Genomic DNA, 16820 nt, shown 5'->3' on the forward strand with positions numbered 1-16820 from the left:
AGTCTCTTTTACAAAGGAATAAAAATTATTTAAAATTAGGTTTAACTTTTTAAGTTTACTAATGGATGACGTTTATTTTTATTTTTTATAATTTTTATTGCTATTGAATTGGGTTGGATTATATGGGCTTTTGTAGCTTAATCCAACCCAGTCATTAATCGGGTTGGGGGAAAAAAAATGATCCAGTGAACCCATTATACCAACTCAGTCTATTTCCAACCACTGCTCAGTGCTGAACCCGGGGAGGTTCTCGACTCCCGTTAACAACTTTGGCACGGCATTGCTTAGAATTCCAAGTAAACACTAACCAAATATTTGACTCAAAATATTAGAAATTCCGCAGATATGAAACTTTTTTATACTTTTTTAGCAAGTATTATGTCATCAGGGAAGAAAAATATACACATGAAAATTAAGGGATCGTTTGTTTTGAATTAGCACTTAAAATTTGTAAATGTTAAGATTCAAGGTTGTGTTTCATCATTTATCCTTTTCACGTGTCAGCATTAGCGTTGGAAAAATATTGTTGGTACTCCCTCCTCAACCCTTGCGGAAGCATGATGAGAATTGGCGACTGTAATGTGAAACAAGGGCAAAATGTCAAATGGCGAGCAGCTAATGATGAGACTACGCGTTCATCGCTTAATTCAAACATGGTACCTTGACCAGAAATCTTATTCAAACCTCACAAAAGCACGGTAGTTATGAAACCATAATATGCCTGCTGTATCAGATTACATCTATGATGATGTAGCATCGCACAAACGTGCGGGGATCGGGGAAAATGCTGAAGCAGTACTGTGTATGGATTAAGTAATTGATCCCCCCTCGAACTCCACTTAAAACAGCTGCCATTCCTCAAGCGTTACGCAGGCACTTACGCAAGGCAAAGCAAGTGCTAATCAAATATATAATTTCAAAAATAAATTAATATTATTAATTAGTGAAAACAAAGTATCACCATCACTACCCATGTAATTAATATTCCACATCTACATTGCAACCACTTTATAGAACTTCAAAATTGGACTACAATTCGTTTGGTTGCCTTCATTCTTGAACCCCAAGATATTTAACACAACCGCATTCTACTCAGTATTCAAGCATTCAGCCCGGTCAAGACTCAAGCGGTGGCTGCCCTGCTACATATCCATCACAATTCACAAACGCCCACGTGTTTGAAGAACGGTCATCGTATGGCTTTCTATTTTCCCAACTCAAAAAAGTCGTTCTCCTGTGTTTCTACGTAGTTGCACTGCATGCCCACTAGCTCCAGCTCTGCTAGTGTATATATATATATATGAAACTCTATCAAAACCAAGCTGCACTCATTCTACATCAAACAACACAAAACTTTCTCTGAACATCAACCAATTTTCAGCCCAAGAGTTAAAAGCAGAGAACATTCATCACTAATCACAGTACTCATCTAAATGGCTAAAAGTTTTAAGCCAGTTTGCTTTTACTTTGTTCTTCTACTTGTAAGCTCTTCTCTAGTACTCGTTTCGGAAGCTCGTCCTCTCAACGATGTCGAGGGCCGGCCACGGAACCCTATAATAACCAAAGGGATTGAGATTTTCTTCGATGGACTGTACATCGAAGGAATTAAAACCGGAGGTCCAAGTGGAGGGGGGGCGGGTCACGCCTTCACCAATGCTCAAACGCTGGAGTCCAAGGACACTGCAGGTCCAAGCGGGGGGGTAAAAGGTCACGCGTTCACCGATGCTCCAACTCTAGAGGCCAAGAACTCTGGTCCAAGCGCTGGCGGAAACGGTCACGCGTTCACCAATGCTCAAACTCTGAAGGCCAAGGACTCTGGTCCGAGCCCTGGTGAGGGTCACTGAGGGCTTACTGGCGGAACACCAAGATTCTTTCAATATTTTCTATACTCAAATTTGTTACTTCTTTCTTTCTTTTTCTTAGAATTCACTTTCGTTTCCCTGTTTCATTCTGATTCTGGTCTAGTGCAGTCGTCAGCCTTTGAATTTGAAGGGCCCATGTAAGGCAAAGTAATTAACTTTCATTTTTATTATTAATTTTTTCGAAATAAAGTATCTGTTTCTTTATTCACCCCTGAAATTCAAGCATTGGTCACGCTTTGGTGCCATCCGCTTGTGAGAGGGAGATCAGAATTCAGAACTAGATCGTTCTTTCTTCATTCCAATAACTGCTTTTTCCTTTTTCTTTTGTTTTGAACTTTGTGAACAAGCATCCAATTAAGCGTAGCCACGATAGAAAATGAGAAATGGGATATATCACAAAATTTACAGGATAACATTTTAAAATGACCATTTATCTGTTGGAAACCTACACGGCTCATTGCTCTATATATTTTAAATGTTTAATCATCTAGTCGCAGGCACTATATAAACTCAATACTGAAGGGTACATATAAATGCAGGACCACCATTATTCTTTAATCTTTCAATCAACTCCGAGTCCTTAAGTCTGCGATTGTGGTCAGAGACGTAAGCCTACTTAATTCCAAGTCCTCATGTCATATCTGAGATCGTTCGCAGGAATTTTAATTGAAAGAGTTAATGTATTAAATCACAATGCAAGAGAAATTCAAAAAAAAAAAAAAAAAAACAAGTTTGTCTAAATAATTTGAGTCAATTATTTATCTAGTTATTATTTTAAAAAATTATCTAAAATACGATTACACCATGTTCCCACTTTCATAACTGTTACTTATTAGATTTGACTTCTTAAAGATAATACAGTAATTTTTTTTTTTGTATGGTAAAATTTAAAATTAAATGAAACAGATTTTTCTCATATTATCACTGGCTTGGTTGTATTATTTATATTTAAAAAAAAAAAAACTCCCATTACAGCATGCATTGCATCTTGTAATGAGAAGTTAGGCACGCATATCATTTTCAAGGGAAAATCTTGAACATAGTCCGTCGTTGAGCAGATAAATGTTAGATGACTTCAAAGTAGGAAAGCATAACCATTTCAAAGATATATTCAACAGTTAATTAAGCCAAATATTACTATTTCATATACTCCCGTGTTAATTTAGCCAAATCTTGTGTCATATGACGATAAAATGCGTCCAAATTAAGCTTCTAAAGTGCGGAAAAAACAAGACCAAAAAAAGATTTAAAGTATTGACCGTCAAAATGAATATTGGCCGAGGGATGTCTAGAGAGCGACCATGCATGCGATGGCGGTCGTCGGATTTGCGGTTTTGTCATGTTAGGGACGTGTCTTTACTAGTTTGATTCGGTTTGGTTAATGAAACATTGTTATCAAGGGAAGTCCAAGATTGATGCATAAACCTCTTCACTCTATTTCTTACCAAGAAAAGTATTATTCAAAGGTGGCTCCGTTTGCACTACTTGTCAGTTTCCATGAAGTCTCCAGAGGCCAAAATCTGACCATCTTTTCTACACTTTGAACATTCTCTTGTTTTCTATCGAAACAACTTACTTCAGCAGATCACAAAGAAAATTTATTTGAAATAAACAGAAGCGAATGTCAAATCAATGGTTACCCGAAAAGCCCTATCTTGTAAAGTCAAAATCAAAATTATGAAGTTAATAAAATTAAATAATAAATAATAAAAATAAGAAAATTTGTAACAGTTAACATACTCAAAAGCTAGATTAGAAACATGAAATCACATTCTAACCAAAATTGATCTAATTACCTTCATGATAAGCTATAATTTTAAAAATCAGCTAGTTTAACCTCACAGTTCAACACAGTAACTAGTGTTATGGGTCACTATATTTTTTCCCATACAACATTAATTATTTACTATGACTCATTAAATGAGATATCTTTTTTTTTTTCTTTTTTTGATAAAAGATAATTTTTTTAATATGAATTATCAACTATACTTCGAAAATACGCGCGTGCGCGCACACTCATACATGTATATATATATTGATTTTTTAACCAAGCAAGCCGAAGTGCTTTCGAAAAGGGATGGCAATTTGTGGACTCGGTCTGGGTTTGAAAAGCCAATGTTATTGTCATTAAGCCTAGACCGCTCTAAAAATGCGTCCAAGCTTGTTGGGCCAGGCTTGCGTTTCTATGAATTTGTTAAAAGATTCAAGAAATCTTTATTCTTAGTAAAATGATTGAAGAAATCTCCAAAATGACAAAGTTTGAAAAGGAAAACAGAAGAATCAGTTAGCAGACCACTATAATAATGTTTCATAAATATTAATTCAAATTGAATTGCACAATATTATGCAATGAGCAATGTTATTTAATGTAAACACATTAACCCTATTGGAGGACTTGACCTAGGATTTCTAAGTATCTAACCCAAAACACTAACATATTGGATAGAGTGACATATCATTTTTATAAACACAAGTATCTCCCTTTTACTAGTCAATATGGGTCATAACTAAGGTTGACAAATTAAGGGCTTGGGCGGGGCTTTTTCAAGCCCAAGCCCAAGCCCATTAGGTAAGAAGTGCAAGGGCTAGGCTTGGGTTGAGCTTGGGCTTTTAGTTATTTTTTTAGTTTTTTTAAATTTTTGTAAACTTGAAATAAGTTAATAATAATCAAGTTGTTATAATCAATAATAAATAAAGAAAATAAAAGTTCGTAAATTTAATTTTTTAGTACTAAATTCTCTAATTCAAGCACTCTCTTAGCTAATTAACGTTTAAAAGAGAGTTTAGTATTATAATTTTAAGTTTTTTGATTCATTATTGATATATAAATTAGAAATTTAAGCTTAATTTTTTTATCTTTCCATTATTTTTCAAATTTCAATTTATTATTGTAATTTATAATTATTATTTTTTAAATAGAGGGCTTGGATCTGGCCCAAGTTTTTTTTCCTAAGCCTTTATCCAGACCATCATGTGCAAAGTTCAGGCCAAAGCCAGTGGGGCCAAAGCCCGTGGAAATGGTTCGGGTTGGCCCGAGCTTTTTTGTCATCCCTATATACAACTCAACAATCCCCCTCAAATAAAACCATTATTGGACTCCGATTCTTTCGTACGACACACTAGAATTGTTCCACCACTACATTTTGACTACTAGGGTCTAGTTTTAATTCCAATTGGGGAAACTGATCTAAAATTTGTGGGTATCTAATCCAAAAGACTAACTTATTGGGTGGAGTATCTTATTCTCTTTATGAACCCAAGTATGCCCTTTACTAGACAACTAAAAAAAAAAAAAAACTCAAACTCTAACTCTAACTCTAGTTCTAATAGCTGTTTATTAAAAAAAGTAGTCTCTCTCTCAAAATTTCTCTCTCATCACCGATCAATCTTCACCACCACAAACCCCAACCAAAAAACCAACAGAAACAAAAGCTAGCTCCTGCTCCTACTATTTCCAAAACAAAAACAAAATCTTGATCAAACAACGACCGTCCATCTTTTTAGCTTCATCAAATTCAGGTTCTCATTGTGGTTGTATTCGAATAGCTTTGTCAAGTGCTGGGCTCATGTGGCTGTGTCGCACTGGCACAGAGTCAAACTCGATCGACGATTGCTGAACGGTGGTGGTTGCAATTGTTGAGTGGGTGAGAGGCAAATCGTTAATGAAAGTGGTTGTTGCTTTACTTTGTTTTTAGGTGGGTGTGACACTCACGTTAGGGTCGGTTGTTTTGTCTTCAGAGCATCATCAAAAACTATTTAAATAAGATTTTATTATTTATTTGAAAAGTCGCATCAATATTTAAGGTTTCAAAAGACATTTCAATTAAATTTTTTCAAATAAAAAATGATTCTCTCTCTTTAAATTTGGAGAGTTGCTTTCTCATTCGTCAATTTATATTTTATTACTTTTTACTAGAAAAAGAGAGAGAAGTGTTTTAATTACTATTGACTTTTTTTTAAAAATAATTATTTAATTAAAATAATATTAATTTATTTTTATTTAAAGAGTCTTTTGAAAAATAACATATTTTTTCACCTTTCTATTTGTCGCATAAACAAACAAATAGATATTTGAAGAGTAAAATTTATAAAAATTTTTGGAGATGCATTTTGATTTTTGATTTTCTTTTTATTTTTTTAATTTGAATTGCTTTTTTACTTATATATAATAAAGCTCAGGCCATGCCTGGCGATTTTACAAAAGCCTTTATTCAAGCTCAATGTATATAAACTTTATATTTTTTGAGCCTTTGTTCATGTCTTTACCCCACTGGCTGGGCTTAAAGTTGCAGACTTAGGCCGGACCGGCCTGGGCTTGGGTCAGCCCCAGCATTTTTGTCAATCCTACTTTCTGATGATTTGGTTCGGGAATCCGGCATCAGTGATGTCTGGGAATAATGGCGTAATTGTTACGTGGCACGTGTTCTTTCTATTACGATCCTGTCTATAGGAACTGAAGAAAAATACCATTCAGTTTAGTTTAGTTTAAATAAACAAAAGTAAAACCACTGGCAAAACCCGCCCATGAAATAATCCATCCATATCCAGAAACGGAATTATCCGCATCCAGAAGAGCGTGGCAGTAGGCAGATGAACCGGCACGGCCAATCGCCATACCACCGTCATCATTAAGAGACTGGCTGTCGTAATTTCCATAAAATTGTTTGGCTTGGAATTTAAGTAAGAAAGGGAAATAAATGAAAATGGGAAGCTTAAATGCGGAGCTAAATGAAAATGACGATCATTCTGGTTCTGCGACGGAGTCGGATGAGCCCACAAACACGAAAACGGAAACTGACGAGGATAAGGAGAAGGAGTGCCCTTGCCCTCCGACGCCTGCCTCTTGTCCCTATCAAGTAAATGAAAAGGTCCTCGCTTTTTTTCAATCTCATGTTTACGAAGCCAAGGTGATCTAATCTTTCTCTCTTAATTCTCATCCTTCAAATTTACCTTTATTTTAAAATTTTAGTAAAATTTAATAATATTTTTTAAAAAAACTTTTTTTAAAAAATTTTTTGGCGAAAGAATCGATAAATTGGTTGTGAAATATTCGTGTTTATGTGTCTTTTAATTGCAAGGTGATACAAGTTCAATACCGATTGAAAGAGTGGACATTTAGAGTTCATTATCTTGTAAGTTTCAACTCCCCTTTCTTTTGTTCAGTTGTGTTGAATTTTAACTGTTTTAGTTGCTTGATTTGTGAAAGAAATGGGATTTTTTTTTTTTTGTTTGTGTAATTAGTGTCTTGATGGCATAATGTTTCTCTGTTTTGCAGGGTTGGAATAAAAGGTGAGTATATCTTCTCACTTAATGACCGATACTTATCTTGAGTTCTGATTTGTGTTCATGAGGGAGGCAGGCAGGTGATTTGTTAGCGTTACAAGTGATATTGTAGGTGTTTATTTAAGATGGTTCCACTTCCAGTTTTTTTGAATAATAGAACTTGGAATTGTAGCCGAAGTTAGTTCCAATACTTCACATTTTACATTTGCTTTCATGCTTTATGACTCTTATTTTCATTTTTAAGTAATAATTATTGTGTTTATTGATACAGTTTTTTTATTTTCCTTTTTTGGGTTAAAGTTAATATTTTTCTATACAAATTTTGCTGAAATTTTCTATTTTTTTCTCCTCCTGATAAATAAGAAACAAATGACATCGTCTCAACACTCTTTTTTAAATTTTATCTGCTTATACTTCTGTGATTTACTAATGGCTTAGTCTATGAATCACTATCTCTGGAAGTCGTAATTGCTTGAACTTTTGTTTTTTCAACAGCTGGGATGAATGGGTAGGCGTGCACCGTTTGATGAAAGATACAGAAGCAAACAGGCATAGGCAGCCGGTCTTCACAAAAAAACGAGATGAAGATAAGAATTTGAAGTCAGGACATGCACTGCAGATGAAACCAAGAAGTTCTAATGGTTAGATTCATTTTTTCTTTTGTTTGATTAATATACTACCTCTAATAAGTTTGAAGTTATATATGTAACTGTACATTTGTTGTTGATTACATCTATCTGGGAGTACTTCAAGGACATTGTTGGAGTTATATGTTATTCAATTAGACTTACTCTGAGCTGTTCTGGCTATATGCAGTTGGAAGGGGCAGGAAACGGAAGAATGACTCTCTCAATAAGGTATGATGTGGTTTATCTCTCTACAGAAAAATGACTTTTATTGTGCCAATGCACTCATCTGTTTTCTATGGAAATCCATTCAACTGAAAGTTCTTGTTCATTGATACAAGTTCATTTAATATTTATTCTGGATTTTCCTGCCTTTCCATTTAACAGGTTTTCTATAACTCTTCTATCTAAAGCTTTTCTTTTCCATCTACCAAACTCATTTACTGTCAACTGTCAGGAAACGAACGGCCTACAAATGGAAAATTTTGTTAATATCCAAATCCCGCCACCACTAAAGAAGCAACTAGTTGATGATTGTGAATTTATTACACATTTGGGCAAGGTAGTTTTATTCTATGCTGTCATTAAACCTTTATATTCTCTAAGGATGTTTACAGTGAACAAGTTTGTGTTGAGGTTCTGTGGTACTTTTATTAACAATTACTAGTGCTTCCTCATGTTTAATAATTTGCACTCTTTTTGCTGCCCATGGCATAATGACTATGATTTTTACTATAAGTAGGAATGCAATTGCAGTGATGAAATAGTCCACCAGCAGTGTGTGGGTCATTTTCCGGCATTAATGCTCTCGCTTTGCATTTCTTATACATAAGTGACAGTGGTATGGCTCTCCTATGGTTACCAAGGATTAATGACCATTATTCTAAACCCTTTGGAAACAACAGATTAATGACTTAATTAACTGCCATACCTTTTATGTGATAACCATCACACCTTTAATATAGATGATTCACGTTATTTTAACAATATTCTTTTAACATGTATGTTCGATCATCAATTGAAGCCTGTACTTTGTGACGTGGTTAGATGACAATAAAGGATTATTAAACAATTGAATGCGGTTACTGTATACATGCTAATTATAATCTTAGCTTTCTAAATGATAACTAATTAGTAATTTCATCATAAATTTGAAACTCCTTGTAATTTCAATGTTGTAATGACAGCCGTTCTCAGCGTTTGTTATTAGCATTGGATCGTTGTTCCCTTATTTTTTGGATTTTGTTTGGGTCGTTAAAATACACCAAGAAATAAGATGGCTACTCAAATGATGAGTGCCATAAGTAACCTAGGCATTTTTTTCAAGTATTTTATGTGGTGCTGCTAATTTGTTGTCCCAAGCCATATGTAATTGATAACAAAGTTGAACTGGTGATTATTGGTCGTATTGTGCCCTCTATTTCTAAAGCTCAATTGTTGCATCGGAGATCTATCTTTTAATGATATGCATAACATGTTAACGATTTGATATATGACCTATCTCACAGCTTGTCAAACTTCCTCGCACTCCGAATGTGGATGACATTTTGGAGAAATATTGTGATTATATGTCAAAGAAAGATGGATTGTAAGTTCATGTTTTGACTTTTCTTTCCTTTCATTCTATTTCTCTAGTTATGTAATTTTCAAGTGATTATAGTTTGCGGAATCTGTTAAGAATAACGATTTAGATGCCTGCACACCGATAAAAAACTTATCCTTGTTAGTTCTAGCTACTAGTAGTGGTATTCAGAGGTCTGTTGTTCTACCTGCACACCCATAAAGTACATTTTAAGTTATTGTTGTTGCAATATGCCACGTTATCTCAGTGTTTTTATTTGAACTTGCCAGGGAAGGAAGAAACTACTCAGTTACCCTTTTAAATATACCGTCAATAATTTATGTTAGATGCTTGAGGAGGAAGCAGTTGGTCTGGCCTCAGGTTAAAAATACCTAAGTTTCCCGATTATCTGATTTGATCTGCAAGAAAGGAAGAAACAAGGGAAAAAGAAAGAATGTAAACAGAGAAAATCTTCCTTAAAAGCATAGACATTGTTTAAAAAATCTAATGATTTTAGAAAAATTAGATTGCTTTACTCACTCTTCCATCAGACTGAAATGACATCCTTGTTTAGAAAAATTATTGATTTTTACACTATAATTTTAGTTAATCATCCGGTAATGTCACATCAGTTGCAGTACTCACATAATATTGTTATTATGCTCCTGATCATTATCATCTGAGTGGAGTGCTTGCTGTCACAGAATTGGTTTATCAAAATTTTTGGTTTCTTTTGTTTGTAAACAATAGGGATGGCAATGGGGCGGGGTGGGGGTGGGGATGCCTACCCCATTCCCCACCCCATTAAAATTTTTTGCCTCCATTCCCCACCCCATTCCCCAATAAATTTAGTGGGTTGGGGATGGAGAATCCCCACGTGGGGAATAATTCCCCCATTCCCCATTTACTTATTTTATAGTAGATATAAAAATACGATTTCAGTAAATTAAAAATTAGAGACTTAAGATAAAATCATCACAATATTATAAAGTATTTAAATTTTTTTAAAAATCTCTAAAAATTTGAAACAATATCTTAAAATGATATTAAAAGTGAAAAATATTTAAAGAGAGCAGCACCTTAAAACAGAAAAGAAAATATATTAATGTTTTAAAGTTGAAAAATATTGTAGAATTTTCTTTAATTCATATTCTATTTATATTACATAAAAATTAAAAAAATTATTAATTGACATTATAGTTGATAAAATACAAATTATTAAATAAGAATTAAAAACATATTTATATATAATGGGGATTGGGGTGGGGGTGGGGTGGGGAGTGCAATACCAAACCCCACCCCGTTAACAATTTGGGGATTACTTTTGTCCCACTCCCCACCACATTCCCCAAAAATTATTAAAAAATTTCCCCATTTGGGGTGGGGCTCCATGGGGCCCCAAACCCATGGAGGATTTTGCCATCCCTAGTAAACAATGGCCAGATGAAGTTATGATCATCATCATGGTAAAATCTGGGGGTGTCAGCAAGTGTAAGGTTTGTTTAGTGTTGTACCTCGTAAATTATATATGATGCTTGCATGAGTATGCTCTTTGTTTTGTTTTGTTTTTTTTTTTTTGGGTAGTCAGTGTGAGTTTCAGTTTCTAGCATTTTGTACTTTATTTATGGTTGAGTTTCAACTTCTTTGTTCCTTCAGCATACTACGAAAGTCCAGTTTATCATTATTTGCTGGATGTAGGGTAGCTGATTCTACTGGAGAAATTGTGAAAGGGTTACAATGTTACTTTGATAAAGCCTTGCCAATAATGCTTCTGTACAAAAGTGAGCGTGAACAATATGAAGACTCAATGGCAGCTGATGTCTCTCCCTCAAGTGTATATGGCGCTGAACATCTTCTACGCCTCTTTGGTGAGCCTATTCTTCAGTGTTTAACATATTAAGTGTAGCAATTAATTATCTCTGGTAATTAACAGTTGTCTGCATTCATAGTTAAGTTGCCTGAGTTACTGGTCCACGCAAAAATTGAAGAGGAGACCTTGACTCTGTTGCAGCACAAATTAGTTGACTTACTCAAGTAAGAGCTCTTTATCATCCTTGTTGTTAAACTAACTCATTGGCAGAACTGTGTTCTGTAACACAGTCTTTCAATTTTCTCTTTTCTAGATAAAGATGAATTTACTCTCTCTGTCTTTCATAAAGTGCTTATTCCATTTATAACTAGTCGTTTATCATGGCTGAAAGCAAGAGTTGAATACACATATGTAGCTTTATTTTTCCTGTTGGTCTACAGTGCATGCATGTATCTCTGAAAATAGATATTGAATCTCCTAGAGTCTTAGTTAATAAGCATCTTTTTTGTGAAGCGAGCAACTTGTAAGGCTAGGACTAATACAGGAATGTTCATTCGACTAAACCTTACGAAATTACAGACATTGTATTGGCTTCTTGTCCTACGTCCCAAAACTATTGCTCTCATTTGGAAGAAAGTTATGTGATTTCAATTGAAGGGTATATATACTTGGTGTGGATCTCTTGGAGGTGACCCTTTGTATGGTAAGATTCTTTTTTTTTTTTTAAATCACTGCTCGTGCCGTGCAGATTCTTGCAAAAACATCAGAGTACATTTTTCCTTTCGAGGTACCATTCTGCTGAAGATGTTGAAACAAGTGCCAACAAACAAGAAGATGACTAAGCTTAGGTGTGTCTGAGGCAGTCTGTACATAACACTTTAGAAGTACTGTTGGCAGATGTCTTCTCCCATTTTGTATCTCGTATCTTTTAGGCTAAGCATCAAAGCTTGATATGGAAGTACTGTTGAATGCCTATAGAAACTCGCGTGGGAATCCGTTACTGCTGGGGGTATTGCCTATAATGCTAGTGAAATTTTAGGTGGAATTTGCCACCTAGGTTGCCTTGTAAAGTTTGTGGGAGGCTGAGCACAAACTGTTGGAAGTGAAAAACCTCAATTGGAAGCTGTTGTAAATGGGAATTGTGATGATAGATGACTTCTCTGATTAAATTTAGACCAATTACCTCATATATCCTCTCACATGGAGGTGCCTCCCTTCTGTTTTGTTCTCCTCGCAAGTCTCAGCTTGCTGCACTTGTCTACTGGGGCTCCCAAACTGAACTTGGAAGTGTTGGAGCCCTGAACTTCTATTAGAAATTGTGTTGTTCTGTCGTTGGTAAATTGACGTCACTTGGGCGTAGCTGTGCATGTGTTAACTTGCCAACTGTCCCGTAAAAGTATTAAGTTCGTCAAATTCTTTATGTTTGGTTGTCGGGGCTTCCGTGCCAACTACTCCACCTGACCTGGAGTCTTGGATGCTGCCATGCGACCTTCTTACGTACAATGGAGGTAAAATGGTGGCCATCTCATTCAAGACTTTATAGGTCGGGCAGTCAAGCTAAGTAAACTGAGTTTAAAGTTGGGGGTTTGCCTAAGGGATGAGGCCTGAGCAAAAACAAGAACTGACTAAGATTGATATGAATGATGGAAATTTTAGTGCAATGCTTCAGATCATAACGTGTCCTTATTAATACCTCTTTCTATAATCACAGATGCGGTTGTACCGAGAAAAAGTTTCGTCCTGATGACTGAACCGAAGTTTTACAATGCACAAGATCCACATTTTTATTGATAAATCCAGCATTCCCACGCTCTCAATTATGAATTCCAGCGATATGTTAGCAATTTAGCATTGGTGAACCGATCCGGACCCTAGGCGAAGCCCAATTGTTTGAGATCCTATGGAAAATGTGAAAAAAACAAGGGAACTGATCTGGCCCCCAGGCCAAGCCCAATTGTTAGAGATCCTATGGGTTATATGATTCTTTATCGGTGAGTGCTAAAAGGTGCTTTTCCGTTGCCGGGAATCGAACCCGGGTCTCCTGGGTGAAAGCCAGATATCCTAACCGCTGGACGACAACGGATTGAGTGAGAACGGGTACCTAAATTTTTAGGATAAATTGTAAATAATTGTTATATCATGCTCCTCCCACCGCCATAAAAACTCTTCAAATGAACAATTTTTACAGCTTTTAATTTAATATTACATTATTTTTTATTTTCTCCTTCTTGAATGAAGACATATTATAATTATTATTATTCTAGTAGAGAAAAAAATATGATTAAAATAATATAAATATATTTTGATTTGAAGAATTTTTTATGAAATTACAAATTTTTTCACTCTTCTATTTACTATATAAGAAACCGAATAAATATTTAAAAAATTAAATTAGAAATTTTTTTTGATGGTGCTCTTACAAAAGCAAAAATGGAAATTTTCTTTTCAAAAAACATTACTGCCGCTGTAATAATTATGAACCTAGATTCCTAAGAAAAAAAGGAAAATAAAAATTTCTTGACTCGGGTCTGGGTGTTGTAACCGGCACCATTGTATTGGAATGAGTAGTCATTAACTGGCGCCATTGGGTTTGGGTTTAAGTGTTTTTTTTTTTTTTTTAATTTTCTTATTTCACAGTCTAATCTTCTGTGCAGGTCTGTCTTATACTACTAGAATGAGTAGTCAATAATTTGTTTGAATTCAATGCTACATATTACATTTAGGGTGCGTTTGGTACACGTATTGTATTATATTGTGTTGCATTATTTTAATGCTGGTGTATTATATTATACTGTATTGCATTAGTATTGTATTATAATAATACTGTATAATGTTTGGTACTATACTGTACTGTAATAATTTTTTTGATTAATTTAAATTGTATTAATATTTTATATTATTATTAATTTTAAATAAATATTATTCATATTTAAATATTTATTATTAGTCATAATAAATTGTAAATTTATTAATAAATTAAAATGTAAAAATAAAAAAATATAATATAATATTATTAAACAATAAATCATTTATTTATATTAATAATTATAATGTAAAAAAATAAAAATCTTAAATAATATAATATTGAATTAAAAAATAATATTTATTATTATTATTATTATTATTATTATAAAATTAAAGTAAAAGCAAAAGTTAGCAAAAGCTGGAAATTTGGAAACGAAAAGGCCAAAAAAAAAAAAGGAAAGAGCAAGCTGCAGCTTGCCGCATTAGATTTGCCCATTATGCAGTGTTTCTGTAGCTTTTAACTTACCAAATATGGACTTGTATAAAGCTAATGCAATGAAGAGTTATAATACAGCAACCAAACATGCCCTTACTGTTTAATATCTACGTTTTTAGAGATAGTTGATAGACAATTAGAGGAAAAACCAATGAGAGGAAACGAGAAGATTGTTAAATCTAGCTTTTTTTTTTTTTTCACACAGAATATCCACTTTATTCAGTACACGATCACAACTACGCTTCATTTAATACAACATCCCAACTAAAAATTGATTGAATTTATTATTTAAAAAGAGTTCCAAAAAAGAAAACGCACAGTTCCATCCATATTCAAAAGTAAATTACGAGACATCTCAATTAAAATCCTATTAGCAAGGTATTCTTCTCGGTGCATCCGTGGGAAGATCCTGGAAAAGTCGTCCTCATTGCATAAAGGTCATCTCCACCACTTGACTCATGGTTGGTCTCGCTCTCGCATCCTTGTCTTCTTCCAAACAAAGCTAAGGAGCAACATAACAGCTATAAAAGGGAACCCGGCAGTTGAGGACAGCCATACTTTTGCATAAAGGGAAATTTTTGTCACAGAGGAGCAACATAACAGCTAGGACACACACAAAGCTAAGAAGGCTTTCGATAATCCCCAACAGCAACTTGTCTGGACTACTTTTAGGACACAAAGCTAGAAGCAGTTGACAGTCCTTAATTCAATCTCCAAAGCTGAACATCATAAATACTCTGCCTTTTACGGAAGTTTCAATTCTGAAAGAACACCATCAAAGTTCAAACAACCTGCATTTCTAGGGTTAGAAAACCTGAGAATGAAATTGCTTGGAAACAATCTCTAGCCAAAACGATTATTTCGAAATTTTCAGAGGTCTTTGCCTTCATTCATATCTGAGTGTATCAGTGTTTCCTATGCCCCACGAAGTCATGAACCATATATGATAATACACACACACAAACACACACGACAGACGAGCGTCGAGTATTCAATAAAAACAATTCCAAAAATGTTTTACTATTATTAGAAGTCGAAGCTTCATATAAAATAAATGGAAGAAAAGCAGAAAATTAAACAGTATTTAGCAACTTTCTTTCTCTGTCATGTCATTTTATCTTCTGCATTTTTAATTTTAATTTTTTTCCCTGCCATCTCCCCGCAGTCCCTCACAGGCCCTTCTCCTCTACTGCTTTTCCACATTTGATGCTAAAATGAAGCCATCTTGTCACTAATCAAGACCTAAAATACTAGAGTAGGCCCTTTTACATGCATCCTCAAAACTCCTCATCAAACCCTTTTTGTCGTTCAAATTACTTAAATAACTAAAGATAAATTAATTCATTTTTTTTTATTTTAAATAGAATTTTAATTAGATACTTAAATAAATTGATGTTTTGACAAATGTTTTACAAATAAATTAATGTTTTGACAAATGTTTTACGCTTATTTCATAAAATATATTTATATTTTAAATTTAATTGGAAAATATCTTTTTAAAGAAAACTATAAGAGTTTATGTTTATGGAGGTAGAAATTTATATAATAAAGAGAAAATAATTGAAAATTTTAAGATTTGTAATGAATAAAAAAATTAAACAAATATTTTTTTATGGTTAAGTTGTATGAGAAAATCGTTAATTTTAATACATGAGTTTGTAATTTATAAATAAGCTAGTGTATTTTAAGAAATAAAATTTAGGAGTAATAATAAGAGTCGATCTCGGCTTATGTTACCGGCACCTAACATGATTTAAGATTACCAAATAGAGTTGGGCTTACAAAGCAATCTTATGGACTGGGCTATCTTGTTGGGCTTAGAGGGAGTTCATACCAGAATGCTCAAAGTAAATCTATTGTTCCAATATTCAGTTCAATAATTAAAGAATGAACACTGTTGTGATCTTCTAGGTGTTAATCACACTGATCAATCACCCCAAGATCCCCAAACTGATCAAGAATGAGCCCAAATCAAGTTAACGTAGTTAAATTGACTCGATAAACAGCAAAGAAAATGAAACCTAATTGAATTGATCCACAACAACATAGAAAATAAATGCGGCAAAGCAGAGAAACAAGATTTACATGATTCCGCCTATAGATAGGGTGTACGAGATAATGGTCATAAAAAACGACGCTAAATCTTTAAATATAGAAAATTTGATTAAAAATGTACGGAGAAGAAAATGGGATTTAGTTTTATCAAGATCACTCGCAAAATCAGACCGAAAAGAGTTTTGCGATTACCCGCATTCATCAGCTTCTGTTGGTTCACTTGAGCTTGACTGTTACTAATCTTGAGCCTGCACTTTTAATTTATAATTAACCGACAAACAGAAATCCAGGAAAAATAAAAAAAAAAAAATGAAAAAAGGGGTGGGGTGTCCGTTTGGTGTTGAAAATGGACTCTACTGATAAGCGCCTCTCACCAATTAAG

General features: G+C 34.1%; 1 protein-coding gene and 1 non-coding gene across 6 annotated transcripts; one reads left to right on the forward strand and one right to left on the reverse strand.

The window, feature by feature from the left end:
* Positions 1–6244: 6244 nt before the first annotated feature.
* LOC18041070 (protein MRG2) lies at positions 6245–12382 on the forward strand. Of its 5 annotated transcripts, none has more exons than XM_024184319.1 (10): positions 6245–6769; positions 6941–6994; positions 7138–7151; positions 7641–7786; positions 7962–8002; positions 8229–8333; positions 9280–9359; positions 11031–11200; positions 11282–11366; positions 11722–11872. In XM_024184319.1, exons 1-10 carry the CDS (start codon positions 6560–6562, stop codon positions 11795–11797), a joined length of 981 nt encoding a protein of 326 aa, XP_024040087.1. In that variant the 5' UTR covers positions 6245–6559; the 3' UTR covers positions 11798–11872. The 5 variants fall into 5 exon arrangements, 4 of the variants coding, with proteins under 4 accessions (XP_024040087.1, XP_024040088.1, XP_024040089.1 ...); XR_002905438.1 differs by lacking the exon at positions 11722–11872 and adding an exon at positions 11891–11902 and having other exon boundaries at positions 6246–6769; positions 11287–11366; XM_024184320.1 differs by having other exon boundaries at positions 6246–6769; positions 11656–11747.
* Positions 12383–13153: 771 nt separating this feature from the next.
* TRNAE-UUC lies at positions 13154–13225 on the reverse strand. Its single transcript has one exon. It is a non-coding gene; the product is annotated as a tRNA-Glu (tRNA).
* Positions 13226–16820: the final 3595 nt, after the last annotated feature.

The sequence above is a fragment of the Citrus clementina genome, unplaced genomic scaffold (assembly GCF_000493195.1).
Source record: "Citrus clementina cultivar Clemenules unplaced genomic scaffold, Citrus_clementina_v1.0 scaffold_5, whole genome shotgun sequence".
Lineage (NCBI taxonomy): Eukaryota > Viridiplantae > Streptophyta > Magnoliopsida > Sapindales > Rutaceae > Citrus > Citrus x clementina.

What these genes read in the sequence shown, in the direction of transcription:
- LOC18041070 (XM_006434633.2), top strand. Translation starts at nt 6,560, where the DNA reads ATGAAAATGGGAAGCTTAAATGCGGAGCTAAATGAAAATGACGATCAT. An exon ending in CTCATGTTTACGAAGCCAAG is followed by an intron (nt 6,770 to 6,940) that starts GTGATCTAATCT and finishes TTTAATTGCAAG; the next exon opens with GTGATACAAGTTCAATACCG. An exon ending in ATGTCAAAGAAAGATGGATT is followed by an intron (nt 9,360 to 11,030) that starts GTAAGTTCATGT and finishes TGCTGGATGTAG; the next exon opens with GGTAGCTGATTCTACTGGAG.